A 17,055-nucleotide genomic window follows, 5' to 3' on the forward strand; every position below is an offset into this window, starting at 1 on the left:
CCTTGCTAATCTGTTGCACTTCCTGATTCACTATCTCCACATCATCCAACCTTCTCTCTCTCTCATTCTCTTCATTCATTAGCCTCTCAAAGTACTCTTTCCATCTTCTCAACTCACTCTCCTCGCTTGTGAGTGTGCTCCCATCTTTATCATTTATGACCCTAACCTGCTGCACATCTTTCCCAGCTCATTCACTCTGTCTAGCCAATCAATACAGGTCCTTTTCTCCTTCCTTAGATAGATAGATACTTTATTAATCTCAAGGGGAAATTCACATACTGCAGCAGCACCTTACTGATACAAAAAAAACAATATTAAAGTAAAGATTGATAATAATGCAGGTAAAAACAGACAATAACTTTATATAATGTTAACGTTTACCCCCCCGGGTGGAATTGAAGAGTCGCATAGTTTGGGGGAGGAACGATCTCCTCAGTCTGTCAGTGGAGCAGGACAGTGACAGCAGTCTGTCGCTGAAGCTGCTCCTCTGTCTAGAGATGACACTGTTTAGTGGATGCAGTGGATTTTCCATAATTGATAGGAGCCTGCTGAGCGCCCGTCACTCTGCCACAGATGTCAAACTGTCTAGCTCCATGCCAACAATACAGCCTGCCTTCCTCACCAGTTTGTCCAGGCGTGAGGCATCCTTCTTCTTAATGCTGCCTCCCCAGCACACCACCGTGTAGAAGAGGGCGCTCGCCACAACCGTCTGATAGAACATCTGCAGCACCTTATTGCTAAGGCCACCTTAGTGTCCAACCTCTCATACAACTTATCATACACCTTTTCTTTAGTCTTCTTCTTCGCCATCCTCTTCCTCTGTGTATTCTCCTGTACTCCCCCATACCACCACCATGTTTCCTTTTCCTCCATCCTTCTACCATTTGATCCTTGGCTCTGCCCTCACTCTCCTCCTCTTCTTGATCTCTAATGTCATCCTACAGACCACCATCCTATGCTGTCTTAACTACAATTTCCACTGCCACAACTTTGCAGTCTTTTAATCTCCTTCAGATTGACTCCTCTGCATTGGATATAACCTACCTGTGTACATCTTTCTCCACTCTTGTACGTCACCCTATGTTCCTCCCTTCTCTCAAAATACGTGTTCACCACAGCCATGACCATCCTTATTGCAAAATCCACTATCATCTGACCTTCTTCATTCCTCTCCTTGACAACCTATCTACCCATCACCTCCTCGTCTCCTCTGTTCCCTTCCCCAACATGTCCATTGAAATATGCTCCAATCACCACTTTCTGTCCCTTGGGTACACTGTCCATCACTTCATCCAACTCACTCCAGAAATCTTGTTTCTCATCCATAGCACACCCAATTTGCGGGGCATATGCACTAACAACATTCATCATCACACCTCCAATATCTAGCTTCATAATCATTACTCTCTGACATTCTTTTCACTTCTAAAACACTCTTGACATACTGTTCCTTCATATTAACCCCTATCCCATTTCTCCTCCCATCCACACCATGATAGAACAATTTCAATCCACTTCCGATCCACCTGGCCTTACTCCCCTTCCATTTTGTCTCTTGCACGCACAATATGTCAACCTTCTTTCTTGGCTACCGGCTAACTCTTTCCCCTTACCAGTCATACTGCCAACATTCAAAGTTCCTACCCTCAGTTCCACTCTCTTTACCTTCCTTCTGTCCTCTTTCCTCTGGACACATCTCCCCCCTCTTCTTCTCCTTCTTCGGCTAACAGTAGCCCAATTTCCACCAGCACCCTGTTGGCTAACAGTACTAGTAGCGTTCGTTGTTAACCCAGGACTTGACCAATACGGTATGGAAATCTGTATTGTTGCAATTGCAATTGAATGTATTATAGAAGTACAGAATGCAGTTTCGCCTCTTGACGATTCTCTGCAACTAAAGTTACAATACTGTTGTTTGAGTTACTGTTAATTTGTATTAATAAATGTAACCTATATCCCAGAATATTACAGTGGAGTAACTTACAGTATAGGTTATTTTTTGTTCATTTTAAAGATAACAAAAGAAATGAATGAATCGTAAAAAGTTTGTTGAAATATAAATGTGTACACTACCCCATTTAAGTTAACAATATATTTAACCCGTCCCTATGTACTTTATTTTTGTGCAGGTATTCCAACATTGCCTGTGAGCTTCTGACATCCGATGTGAGTCATATTAATGATAAACTTGGAGGGGACGAATCTTTGCTTGATATACTGTATAAATTCTTGGAACAGGAACCACCTCTTAATCCCCTACTTGCGAGCTTCTTCAGTAAAACTATTGGAAATCTCATAGCAAGAAAAACACAACAGGTAAGAGCAAAGAAACTAAAAAGTCTTTTGTTTACTCTGTTAAAATATGGCATAATACCAATGGCTACTAATGCTACACAGAATAACTGTTAAAAAAAACTACAATAAAGCTTGCCTTCTTATCCTATAACTTGATTAACCTTTTTTATTGAACATTAATTGTGGTGTGAACATGCTATTGGTAACCTTATGCATTAGAGGGTTATTTTTGTCATACTTTGGGGTTTGTAGGATTTTTCCCTCTCCTATTTCGAGAATTTTAGTTAGAAAATCTTTGAAGAAAATGGATGGTGTATTATGACAATATCACTTTAGAATGTATTGATACAGAAAAAAGGTCTCTACTTTGTTTGTATATCACTTATACTTTACACTTTATAAATTTAAAGGACCCTCAGTAAAAAAAATAATTAAACATTTATGGGTGCTACTTGTTTTATTTTATTATTTTCAGAGTGTGCTGAAAATCAGTGGTGGTCTTAGCATTCTACTAGGAGTAAGAAGAGGGATTAGATAAGGGTCTTCTTTGTTAGGGATGTGTTATTCCCTTGCTATTAAACTCATTGCTAAAAGAATTATGTACAGTAATGGAGTATCGTCTGCTCCTGGGTGTCCTCTTCCTTTTCATACATCAGCCTGTACAGATGATATTATGGTGCTGGTTGAAAACCAAGCACACATTGACAAGATGGTTTGAAAGATTCCAATCAAGTGTCACCTGCAAAGGTGAAATGGAATTGGAGCTTGGCAGTGTTGTTGGGGAAATGGAGTGAGTCTCCTCCTAAATTATCTACAAGACTAAAGTGAACTAAAAGTGGCAAGAAATATCTGGGACTATTCTTGGAGACTAGCCTTTTGAAGCTAAAAACTGGGAAGTAGTACTCAACAGATTGAGAAGCCATTTCTTGTAATGGAAAAAAAAAATATCAGTTTCTGTACTCCCTTCTTTTTACAGCAGTATACTCAAACCATGGTATCTCTTTAGAGCATAAAATAGATTTATAGAATGCCAAAGGTCTCAGAGTATCTAGTACTGATCCTTAAAGTAGCAGATTCTACCTGGGTGCAATCAAATCAAATGCTTTTACAAATGTCGTTTGTGTGGGAAAAGAGAGACTCTATTTTACTGCTGTCTGTTCTGTTTTGAAATTCAACAGCTTTTGCTGTTCTTACATTGTGTTTTAATAATTGTTTATTTATATATGGTATTTCTGGGAATTGGGGGAATCAAGCTAAATGTAAGATTGGAAAATTCCAGATTTGGCAGGAAAAGTTAGCCATTTATAAGTCTCAGATGGAGAAAGCCAAATCAGACAGTGTGATTTGCTCAAGATGTTTGTAGCTCTGGAGCAAACCAGGATTTATTTCAGGCTCTATTAAATGACTTATAATTTGAAGGCTTTTGCAAAAAGGTGATGTATTAATGAAGCAATTTGTAACCACCGGCACCAGAAACTTGTTTTTCTTATTTGGAATTTGATGTGAAATTTGTTTGTTCTTATTTTTTGTGTTGAGTTGTATTGTTCTTTTGTTACCTTTGGTATATGGATGGAAGGAATTTATTACATTTTTGGTTAATAAAGTTGATTTCAAAACTCAGACTTTCTTTCTTTTACTGCTATACAGCCAACTAAAAGTTCTGATCAAATTTACTGTCGTCAAAAAAAGAAAAGTCATTATGCAGAAAATCAGATATCGAGTAAATCCTTTTCATGGCAGCTTCCTTTCCTGTCGACATTTACAACAGGTTGTAGCAAAGTGTCTCTCTTTTACCTGCTGCTATAATTTTGTCCTTCTTAATAGGTCTGGTCAGGTTGGGGAGCATGCACTGGTACAGCATGTTGCCACACCCACCACACGACAAAACAGCTCGGGATCCTGGTTGGCAACCCCCAGGCAGACACGCGTTCTAGTCGCACCTTTTGGAAATGACCCACTATCTGCCACAGACAGGTGCTACGTGGGTGTCCAAATAGCCATGTCATCCATAAGGACCATTCCATCAACCAACCTGTCTGCGACTCTCTGAGGAACAGATTTGGATGTGCGTAATGCTTCGATTCTTCTGCAAGCAGGATACGGTCACTAGACCATAGATGGTGTGTCACTTGCTCACAGATTCCTGTAACAAACGCATCCTTATCTGCCCTCAGAGCCCTCGCAACCGTCTTTCTCAGTTCCTGTTACAGACTGGAGTTGCCATCAAGCAGTGCGTCGCTCTAGTATCCAGAGGGCCCTGCGAGATGAAACACCTCCTTCTGGGAATACCAGTAACATCAACACAACCCTCAGCAACCTTCAGGGTCTTTTCACGAAAGGTCTCCCACATCACATTAGGATCGGCAGTCGCACCCAAACCCGTAAGTTCCTCATACAAACTGCGTGCAAACTTGCCAGATACCGCCTGGTCTTGGAGTCTGGCCAGGTCCAGCCTCAGTTTTCTAGTATGTGGTAACCTACTGGACCTAAGCTGCAACTTCAGAGTAGCAACAAGAAGTCTATGGTCAGAATTCACCAGTCACCAATGGTCACCAGACTCATGGGGACTGAAACAATCCTTGTAGCCAGCCCAGTCAGTGCCAGTGGCTGCATTGAAGTCACCCATGACTAGATTAGTGTCACCTTGCGGGAACCCATCAAGCACCAAGCAAAGTTGCAAATAAAATATCTCACTCACCGAGACATCACTCACCCCGGTCGGAGCATACACCGAGACAACAGACAAGGCACCTTATTGAAAGGAGTGACATTAGACACAACCAGATGAAGCCAGTCTGCTACAGCAACAGCTACTCCCGAGTATGACGCCCATCAGAGCGACTAGACCAATAAAAGTTGTACCCACCTACAGAGATCTGGCCAGTCCTTGGTCTGCGCACCTCAGAGAGTGGTGCCACTGAAATGCAGAGTTTACGCACCTCCTCTGACAGCAGAGGAAGATAATCATCATGCCAGAGAGACAAAATGTTCCACACTCCTACCCGGGTGGTCCGCCTTAATTTGGGACCCGTGTGCTGCTGTGTGGTGGGTGATATCTCGGCACCACACCAATTCTGATCCCCCACAGGCCTGCTCCCATTAGCTCTCCGACGGTTTTGATTCTCCCGGGGATAGGGCTCCTGAGGGCTTTCCTCCATCCCCTTCATAATGTGAGCAGCCTTCCTATGGGCGGCTGCAGCAGAGCTACACCCATGGAGAGCAGAAAAGGAGTCCTGTCTGTTGTCTCAGAGCTTTCTGAAGGTTTTTTTTTAATGGTGGCTGGAGTGCCAATCCTGCCACCAACCCCCCTGATTCCCCAGCAAGTGGATGCATGTCTAACGTCATACCCAGGACAAGTTTAATAAAATGAGTGTTTTTTGCTAGTGTTATTTTTTTTTTTTTTTTTTTTGAAAATTCAAATTATATAAACATAATAGTGATTAAAGTGAATCTTAGAGTATAATACCCATAAAATAATGTAAAAGGGAATTGTGCCATTCTAACCGGAGACAAAAGTCTTCAAGAGGCCCAAAATATAACAAATGGTGAACTTTTCAAGCAAAATATACAACACTCCCAATCACATCCAACTTTCTCCTTCTCTATATCTGTGTCCCCCTCCACACCAGAGCCCCCCAAACACATCAATTCCTGCTGTGCTGCCTTTCTACTACTTGGGCCAGTTTTCCATCTCTTCTTTTTGAATTGTTTGATAGCACTGGGCAGAAAAGACCCCCTCGTAGCGCACCATGGTGGAATGAGTCTGTAGCTAAAATTGGTCCAAGAGAGTACCTCCTGGAGAGAAAGGATGGAATCTACCATCATAGCATCCAGTTTTGCCACCATCCTCTTTTCCATAACAGGTTCCAGTGAGTTCCGCTTTCGCCCAGGCTCCCCTGATAAGTTTGTTCCGGCATTGTGCTTCTTTTGAGCTCAAGTTGCTTCCACAGGAGACTGCAGTGTAGAACAACACACTGGCTACTAAGAACTGATGAATTATTTATTTAAATTGTCATTTTTCCCCTAGCTTTTGCCCATATAAATCAACACAAATAGAAAAACATTTCTAAAAACCCCAAAAAGTTAGTTTGACACAAACACTTTTAAAATATTCATCCAATGAGTTTGGAAGACTCTTAGGGCTGGTTTTATACATCATGGCTGCCACGCATTCCCAGTGTTCAGTTGAAGCATTTGCTGAGCAGATCCTCAGAAATTAACACAACATGTGCGTGAGTTGCAGTCACAGCAAAAAATCGGGAGGTGCAGTGTGTTCAAGTTGGAATGTGACGTCAGAGTCTTTGGGGTGCTTTTCTTTTTTTTCTTATATAGCATCACCTATTCCCTAACGTAATGACGCAATATATTTTAAAGATCTCACATACCATCTTTTGTGCTTTTCTGTGTTTTTTTTTTTTTTTTTTTGCACTTTCACAATAGCATCAGAATGTATGGAAGCATATTTGAGCCTCAGAGAAAAATAATTACAGACACAGTGAAAAGGACTAATTCGTGATTAAGGAGGAAATTTCAGCAGGCAGCTATCACCATACAGAACACATTAAACTTGCGATATTCCAGCACTGAATCCTTAGATTTATATTTGATATCACTTTCATGATGAAATGCATTAAAGTATGTATATTACATTTTACAGATAAATGGTTAACTTGATTTAAATAATGAATACCGTTAATAATTACACGTGGGGGCGACACTGTGGTGGAGCGGTAATGCTGCTGCCTCGCAGTAGGGAGTCACGTCCCTGGTGTTCCCTGCCTAGAGTTTGCATGATTTCCTTGTTGGTTTCCTTCCAAGGACATGCAGGTTTGGGAATTTGGTGATGCTTAAAATGATGGTAGTGTACGTGCGAGCTTGTATTCACTTTGCGATAAGCTGATGCCCCATCCAGGGATCGTTTTTGCCTTGCGCCCGATGCTTGCTGGAATGGGTGCATCTTTGGATTGATAGAAGTAATAATTAAACATCCATCCTTTTCAGAGATATTGTGGCAAGGTTTCCTGGGAATTTAATGGATATTTCAGGCAATTCACAACACAGCGAAGCCGAATGTTGTTATCTGACAGTGATGATATCTCGCACTGCCACCTGGTGGATTTACGTCAAATATGTGTGCAAGTATGATCAATACACGGCTTACGTAGCAGTACCATCCACAGGCGCATGTGTCACGTCGTGTGAAGTATAAACCTGGCCTTAAGGTAATGATGTTTAGTTCCTACATTTCACTGTGAACTTTGTATGGGTAAGTGTGTATGAATTCTGGTAGACTTGATTTTGTGAAATATAAAATTGTTACTGAAAAATGTCAAATTTACCTTGCTTTCTATATTCCTTCAAAACGTAGTTGCCACATGGCTTTAGTCCTGCCTTTCTCATTACATCTTACTAGAAGAGTTTCAGTCTGGCTTTCACACTAGTTGTAGTATGTAAACAGCATTAATATTTGTGATCAAAGACATTTTAATGCATGCTTTGACAGCAATGACCACTCTATTCTTTTTACTCTGGTCAAAAAAATTACCCTGAGCTGTCAAACACTATCCTTGCATTGTTTAGCTGAAAAAATATGAAATAATTTCAATATTTATAGAAATGTGATGATGTTACTCCTCAGAATTTAACTTCCATTACTGTTTTCATTTCACTTATTATACCTTCAAGGTATCATTAGAAAACCAATGATATGCTTTCATTCGTATGCATATGACACTGGGCTGTATTTCCCTTCAAACGAAATGTAGCTTCTCCAGTTGCGTCTTCAGTTAATGGTGTCTTCTTCTTCTGGCTGCTCCCGTTAGGGGTTGCCACAGCGGATCTTCAGTTAATTGTGTCAATGAGTTAAAATGTGAATGAAAGATAGCTACTAGGCTCAACTGATCACATTTTCTGAAACCACTTATCCTGATGAGTGTCACTGTGGCAGCAGGCCAAGCATGTCAGCCCAGACTTTCCTTAAATGCAAAAACAAAAATTGTATAAATTGGTCAGAATAATACAGATGATAATGAGGTCACATCACTCTTTAACTCATTAGGCCTAAACATTAATTTTATTTAATCAGCATTCAATTTATGCATAGCCAGACATTATAATATGTAGGGACATAGAAGTTAATTCTATTGTATTTGTTTCTGTTAGAATTGGCCACTGAAATGCATTATTCACAGGCTGCGCCATCTATTGGTTGCTTTTGGTGAATTCAAAATACTGCTACAAGAATATTGCTAGAGCTAGGAAGCATGACCATAAAAATCCTATTCCTTCTTTAGTCTTTAAAGTAGCTTCCATTTAAGCTGATTTTTAAAATTCTTTTTATACCGTATTTCATAGGTTCATAGGATATTTAAAGTGTTAACTGATTTAGCCCTTCTTACTTATGTGAACTTACCTGCGGATGCTTACCAAATTAAGATCTGAAGATGACGGTCTACTAAATATTGTCAGTCAGTCAGTCATTTTCCAACCCGCTATATCCTAACACAGGGTCACGGGGGTCTGCTGGAGCCAATCCCAGCCAACACAGGGTGCAAGGCAGGAACAAATCCCGGGCAGGGCGCCAGCCCACGGCAGACTAAAAATTGTACTAGGGATTAATTAAACAAAGATACAGAACCATAATGTTGTGGAAAGACCTGCATGCTTGCATAAGAGATGCACATCAGTCTCTGCTTTTAAATTCAGGATGAAGGATCATTACTTTAAATTAGTATATCCTGAGTAGAGCTGCTGATTAACTGTTCATATTGCAGTCTCTGGTAGTCATTGCACAATAGTACAAGCTTTAATTTTGGATTGTCATTTCCCTTGCTGGCACTTGGTGCATTTTCTGTATTTCCAAGCCTCTACTCTTACCCTTGAAAAATGACAGAAGAGATTTTGGAAGGCTTCAAATCCAAGGATAGTAGTGATTAAATTTATTATTAGACTAACCAGTATTTACAATATTGTATAATGCCAAGATGGGTCTGTGTAGTTTGTTTGCTTAGGTCACCTGAACTGTGATTTTTGTCTTACTTTAACTGTGACTTTATCTCTTAACAAGTACTGTGAACCCCGCTCCAAGGTTTATTTTCTCCAGAAATGCTGAAGAGTTGTCATCTGGCCATACCTCAATTATAATGTTAATGAACTTTTATTGTTATAATTTGTTTTTTCTAATTGAATTGAAATTGCCCCAATTTAGTGCAATGTGTACCTTATGTATAATTTAGTTTTTTTTGCTGTTATACCTGGAAACTGGTAAAAACACCGTGAGCCCAATCTTAGTGAGTGAAGAACAAAAAACACTAGACTTAATTGAATGTTATTCTTCTAAGAAATGCAGTAAAGGCAGATACCTTTAAAAAGACCTCTCTTGTATATCTTTATTTATCTTCTAAGTGACACAATTTCTACTGAATAGTAAACCTTAAAACAAACTTAAAGGTGCAAATCATGAACAACACAAGTATTTTTAGAAAATAATCTCTGGTTTTGTGTTAATGCATTTTATGTGCCGCTTTTAAGATGTTAACAGAAAGATAAACAAATAAATATAATATTTATAGATGGGGATCACATCTGGGTCATAAACCTTGATGTTTATATATTATTTAATTGGGGGCATTGGAATTTAATGTTTGGATACAGTATTATGTCACTATATTAATACTGTATTACACAACAGCAAAATTATGATGTCTACATTTTCTGTATTTGTGTTTTTATGTTTTGTTTTCTTTTTCCCCTGTTTTAACAAGGTCATTAGCTTTTTAAGAAAGAAGGATGGCTTTATTAGTCTTGTGCTTAAACATATTGATACATCAGCAATGATGGACTTGCTTCTTCGTCTCATTAGCTGTGTGGAACCAGCTACTTTACGGCAAGAGGTTTTAAATGTAAGTTATGTATAATTTATATTGTTCCGTTATTCATGGAAGATGTAATCTTATTTAATTTTCTATGTATGCTTATCTCTCATGTTTGAACACAGTAGAGTAATGAGAAATTTCTGATTGCTGTCAAAAATAAAGAGAAAATATACAAATTTGTGGTTGTATTCCAGAGATATAGCATCCTTTGGCATTTGTTATTTACAGAAGGCAAGTCTTATTTTATGTTAACATGTCTTTAGAAAGTACTGAATTTGGCAGATTTTTAAGAAGGTGGTAGAAGTCTGTCTTTTTATAGCAGAAGCCTTTGCCTTTTTATAGCTAAAAGCTTTGTTTATTCCTATAGTGTAGTGGCTTCAGACATAGTCTAGGCCTGCGATATTTGAGATATTTAATCGACCAGTTTTTGTCTAAATTAATATATTGAAATGGCCTAGTCTCGCTGTGAATGGTTCAGTGTAATATTATACTTGGAGGCTTTCAAGCTAATAAACTATCGTCCATGCTATTTAGTAGTTCTTTTCTTGTATGTATTAAACACAACAGTTTTCCTTATGATATCATATGATAATTTTATGACTTTTAACTCTTTGGATGGAATGTACCTTGATTATGCATGTGATTGAGTGGTGATTCAGGTAATTGATTCATTTTTAAGTTGTGTTAATTTAACCTGTTATTAAACTTTGTAACTATAAACAACAATGAGCATGAAGAAATGAAATCCTAAAAGTCTCAGATTTTACTTGTGTCTTTATGCATTGCAAAAAAAAAAAAAAAAAAAACATTTCTGGTCATACTATTTTACAGTTAAACTATATACAGGAAGGAGTATTTTATATTTATGATTGTGCACAAATGCAACTAATAAAAATTCTTTCCATTCATTGGATTATTTGAGGCAACATGATGTTACCGTGGATAGTATTGCTGGCACACTTCAAAGTCCTAGGTTCAAATCTTGGTCCTGGCTCTATGTAGAAATTTCATGTTCTCCTTATATTTAAATAGGTTTTTCTTCTGTTTAATCTTTCTCCATTCTAATGATGTATGTACAGTACATTTCACTGGCAACTTTAAATTGGTCCAATATGGGTGATGTCGGGGTGTATGTGAGTGTCTCTTGCAATGATCTAGTCTAGGGTTGGGTCTTGCCATGAGAATAATATTGCTGAATTAAGCTCCAGCACTATCACCCAAAAGTGGATTGTCTGGATTAGAATATAAAGGAAAGATGTCAATATATTAATCTAGAAGTATAGCGGTTACATTTTAGATGGGTTGACAATACAGTAAATTAGAGAACACTTTCATATGCTGTTCAGTGTTAGGGGTGATTCATTAACAGTATGTGAATTTCCCATTGGGATTAATAAAGTATCTATCTATCTATCTATCTATCTATCTATCTATCTATCTATCTATCTATCTATCTATCTATCTATCTATCTATCTATCTATCTATCTATCTATCTATCTATCTATCTATCTATCTATCTATCTATCTATCTAATGCACATTATGTAGTCAGATTACGTTTTTAAAGTAATGATTAATGTAACTTAATACTTATTTTATTGAAATAAAAATACCTACTTAAAAGAAAACAACATGTATGTGTTACTATGGGAACATATTCCTGACACTCCAAAGAAAAACAAAAATTGAGGTGGACTATCCGGGTAGGTGTGTGGAAAGTTTTGTCTCTCCGGCATGATGATTATCTTCCTCTGCTGTCGGAGGAGGTGCGTAAACTCTGTATTTCAATGGCACCACTCTCCGAGGTGCACAGACCTTTACACAATATTTTAATCGAGTGGGGGTTTAAACCCCTCAGTGTTTCGCAATGACATACATACATTAGGTATACAGTAGGGGAGTTCCCTCTTTGAGTTGGATGTTATTCTTAAATTTTAAACGAAAGGGGAGAGGGTATGAGGGGAGTTAGATTTTGTCCTCCTTGAAGGTTAGAGTCGGATATGCTAGTACGCAACCATTTACTGTCTGTGCACAAAGGCAAAAATGAAATAAAGCCAGTAGGCCTACTTCAGGCATTGGATTTAATAATAAATGCTGGCCAAATGTGCAGTTATCATAAAAATTAAAGTGTAGCACAAAAGTAACACGCTATAAGATGTGACATTTTGAGTGAACGCTTGCAGTACTTGCTGCTGCTCTGCTGGGGGCTTAGTTTTATCTTGTAGTTAAGTTTCTATTAGTTATGTTTTATTAACTAGTCTGCTGTCTAAGTGAAAGTACTTGCTGTATTTTTGCCATTATCTGTTGGAGTTTCGTTTGGGTGGTTTTAACAATATCTGATAAATGCAGTGTTTACCTGGTTGCTCGCAATCTGTTTTCTCCGGCTGGAAGTTTATTAATGATATGGATTGACAAGCTGCTTCTTTGGTGTGTGTTTGCCTGGATTGTCCTGTTTTTCATGTTTCATCCAGTGACATCAGTGACATTAATTTACAAGTATATGGCAGCGGAGCTTCTTCAGCTTCGGTGTCGCCCGTCTGAACCACCTTCAGCATTGTGTCATCACCGGGATATTCTCTGTCTTTCTTGTCGGAAATACATTCACCGTGGGTCTCAGCGGAACTTCAGCTATTATGACCATAAGCCAATATAGTCTTTTTGTTTTACTTTTACTCTACCTGCAGAGAAATCTCGATGGAGTGTGATAGCTAACCTAGCGAGGTCGGCTACAGCATCACCTGGAAAAATCAAACTTGCCACTGGGCTTTTCAACGTCTGTTCACTCACCAGTAAGGGGCCTATACTCTATGATCTGTTAACTGACTATAAGGTTGATTTACTTTGTTTAACTGAGACCTGGCAACAACCCAGTGATTTTTTGCAGCACTAGTCAAGCTGTTCCCCCAGGTTTGTTTACTTTTGCCAACCACTTGCTTCTGGTTGTGGTAGAGGTTCTGTGATATTCTACAGCATGAAGGTGAAAGTATCATCAAAAACTATGCCTCTTTTGAATCCATTGTCTTACAAATCAATGGACCTACTCCCACTACACTTACCCCCTATTTATCGACTGCTTAAGCTGAATAAGGACTTTTTAAATGAATTGTCTGAGTTTGTAGATTCTCTTTGTTCTGTGTCTTCCAATGTTATTTTCTTGGGTGATTTTAATGTACATATGGATGCTGTTACTAATAATCTTATGAGGGATTTTATATCAAGCCTTGATAGTATTGGTCAGCAGCAATTCTCCTACTCACTCTAAAGGCCATATTCTCAATGTGATTTGTTGCTCTGGTGTTACTCCTTATAATTGTACAGCCTCTGATCTGTCGATATCTGATCACAAACTGGTGTCTTTTAATGTCAACTTAATATTATCTAAATCAAACCTATTTTGTTCTATTTCATTTCACAACATTAATAATATTGATTTAATTGCCTTCTCCAATGGAGTCGACAGTCTGCCCAGCAGTGACAATTTATTTACCCCAGATGAACTAGTTTCCTGCTATAACGATGGACTCTGCAGCCTTTCAGATAATCTTGTGCCTCTGGAAACCCAGACTGTCTCTTTCACCTACTCTTCCCCACTGGTTCATCCCGGAACTCAGCCAACTTAAAGCTAAGGGTCAATGTTTGAAATGGCTTTATAAAAAGATGGGTTTTGTTGTCCATAAGAATATGTTTGATGAACACATGCATGACTATAAGGATGCTTTGTCTGTAGCAAAAACTGCATATTATGCAACGCTAATTGGGTCTGCCGAAGGGAATGTTAAGGTTTCATTTTCAACTGTAAGCAACACCCTACGGCCATCTGACAATCTTCCACTTCAGTTTTACTGCACTGATCAATGTAACTCTTTGATGACCTTTTTTAATAAGAAGATTGGAAATGTCCACCAGCAGTTGACTTCTTTTGGAAATTCTGAACAAGGAGCATTTTGTAATCCCCCTTTTTCTTTTCTTACTAGTTTTAAACTCCCAACTGTGAAAGAAATATTTGGTATTATTAGAAAATCCACACCCTCTACTTATCAGCTGGATCCAGTTCCTACTTATTTGGTTAAATTCTGTTTATCTTCTCTTTCCTCTTTAATAACTAACATCACATATTCTTCCCTTATCTCTGGTCTTGTTCCTTTACTCCAATTCTCAAGAAATCTGGTGTGGATCCCTACAACCTAAACAATTATCGTCTAGTCTCAAAATTACCTTTCCTTTTAAAAACACTTGAAAAATCTATTGCTGTACAGGTTCACTCTTACCTTGCTGACAATCATTTGTTTGAACAATTTCAGTCTGGCTTTCGTCCATTTCATAGTACAGAAACAGCTCTGGTCAAAATCACCAATGACCTGCTGACGGTGACTGACTCTTGGCTGTTAACCATACTTGTGCTTTTTGATCTGAGCTCTGCCTTTGATACAATCTCTCATGATATTCTCCTTGAGAGATTAAAATCAACTGGTATTATTGGCACTCCACATGCCTGGTTTAAATCTTTCGAATCATACACAGTTTGTCCAACTAAAAAATTTCAGATCACAAGTTTGCCCAGTTGTTAGTGGTGTTCCCCAGGGCTCTCTCTTGGCCCCCCTTTTATTTATTATTTATCTTCTGCCTAAATTTGATACTCATTTTCATTGTTACACTGACAACATTCAACTCTGTCTAATAAGCCTGATTCCACTCTTCACTTCCACCTTCTTCCCTCTCTGACTGTCAGCAGGAAGTTATATCATGGGTGTCTGCTAATTTTCTTAAATTAAATGGTGATAAAACAGAGATTCTTTTGGTAGGAACTAAATCTGTTTGGGACAAATATTTCATTGACTATTGATAATGCTCTGATCTTTTCTTCCTCCCATGTTAAGAGTTTAGTTGTTATTGTTGATATTACCTTAAAATTTGAGGTGCATATTAATATTATTACTCGATCTGTATATTTACGTCTGCGTAATATCAGCTTTTACACCCATCTCTTTCAGCTGTTCTTGTTCATGCCCTGGTTACATCTCATATTGATTATTGTAATTCTGTCCTTTCTGGTCTTCCTCACAAACTCCTTTACAAACTCCAATTGGTTCAGAATGCTGCAGCATTTATTATTACCAAACCCCTTCTATTGAACACATTACTCCTGTCCTTCAGTGGCTTCATTGGCTCCCTGTTAAATATCACATTAATTTTAAGATTCTGCTCATTACTTACAAGACCCTCCATAATCTGGCACCTCATTATCTTTCTGATCTTCTTCATATCTCCATTCCTTCCTGTATCTTTAGATCTTCTTCTATTAATCTTATTTTACCTCCAGCTCTCTTGGTTTCCATGGGGCTTAGAGCTTTTGATTGAGTGGTACCTCACCTCTGGAACTCTCTCCCACAAAACAATATTTGTAATATTGACTCTCTTCCCACCTGTTTGATATAAATTTTAATTCAGTTTTATTATCGTATTAATTCTGGTTTTATTGTACAGTAATATTCTATTTATTTTATATTGTCACTGTTGTTATTAATGTGTTTTGTAAGGTGTCCTTGTGTGCTTTGAAAGGTGCCTATAAATACAGTAAATTACTATTATTATTATTTTATAATAAGCAACTACCATATTTAGTTACTTTTTTTTGTGGGTAATGAGTAATGCAACTACGTTAATTTTAAAAGTAATGTTCCCCAACACAGTAGTGGCGTATTAGTATTTTAGGGATATAGGTGTCATTCTGTGAATTAATTAAGGATATTATTAATGAGCTGGCAATTGATTTCTGTTGTCGGATTTTTTTATCTGTTTGCCAGTAAAATGAGATAACCTTTAGTTTTAATTTAGCTATTGTATATTTTGGTTGAGGTCTTTATTCAAGGTGACTTTTTTTTTTTTTTTTTTTACAAGTAGAGCACAGGCAGTTTAAAGGACCTGTTGTAGGTCAGTGTTCCTTAAGCTATAGTTTTGGACCATGGTCCTATTTGTGATGGTTTCCCACATGATTGTGTAGTAAAATCCATCCATCCATCCATCCATTTTCCAACCCGCTGAATCCGAACACAGGGTCACGGGGGTCTGCTAGAGCCAATCCCAGCCAACACAGGGCACAAGGCAGGAACCAATCCCGGGCAGGGTGCCAACCCACCGCAGTGTAGTAAAATCATCTATGTGATATACAGTATACTGCCCTGTATGTGGCATACTATTTATTCTAATCTGAGTCATACTGTATATAGATTATAAGCAAAGTTGACTCATCAAGAAAAACACTATTTCCCATTTAGATAAAAACCTGAAATTCGACAGTACTATATATCTAGGCCATTAGATATCTGCTAAGAAAGGACGTCTCAATAAATCAATATTTATACAGAATATGTATACAGAAAAACTAAATCCCGAAAAATCTCAAAAAAGCCTTGACGGATTTGACTGAATTTCTGTGACATTTAAGAAAAAAGAACATTGGAGGACTTTTTTTTTTTTTTTTTTTTTAATATTTCGCTAACCTTCATGCTCTGCACTGCAATAATGGGGGGGCTTTGTGCAAATGAAAGGCACAGCAGAATCAATTGAAGGCAGCACCAACCAATAAGGAGCACAGAAGACTAAAGAAGAGGCAGTGTCCTAGTTAGGAAAAGTCAAATGTAATTATGTTTGGTGTCACAGTCAGATGCACTATAAAGCTCCAGGGAGGGTGCCAACTACTGTGCCTATGAGCGCTGAGGTTACTTTGTTAGAAGCAGAAAGGCAGAAGAGAGTGGCTACCCGATCTGCGCTACAATTATGGGTGGAAGTGGTGTCTTCAGATCCAAGACAAAGTCGACAGAAATAAGTTAAAATTCCCCATGAGCTACTCTATTGCATTATACGTTCCCATTTAGAGACTTATAAA

At 38.2% G+C, this 17,055-nt stretch overlaps 1 protein-coding gene across 4 annotated transcripts in view; it reads left to right on the top strand.

Annotated features, from left to right (window-relative positions):
* The window catches only part of ppp6r2a (protein phosphatase 6, regulatory subunit 2a), a 176,103-nt gene that overhangs the window by 80,302 nt on the left and 78,746 nt on the right, over positions 1-17,055 (top strand). For all 4 annotated transcript variants that reach the window (XM_051935201.1, XM_051935215.1, XM_051935209.1 and 1 more), the window contains exons 4-5: positions 2,130-2,316; positions 10,059-10,196. In XM_051935201.1, coding sequence (XP_051791161.1) covers positions 2,130-2,316; positions 10,059-10,196 — 325 coding nt within the window. The remainder of the gene's footprint in view (positions 1-2,129; positions 2,317-10,058; positions 10,197-17,055) is intronic.

Source organism: Erpetoichthys calabaricus, chromosome 1, assembly GCF_900747795.2.
Source record: "Erpetoichthys calabaricus chromosome 1, fErpCal1.3, whole genome shotgun sequence".
Taxonomy (NCBI): Eukaryota; Metazoa; Chordata; class Cladistia; order Polypteriformes; family Polypteridae; genus Erpetoichthys; species Erpetoichthys calabaricus.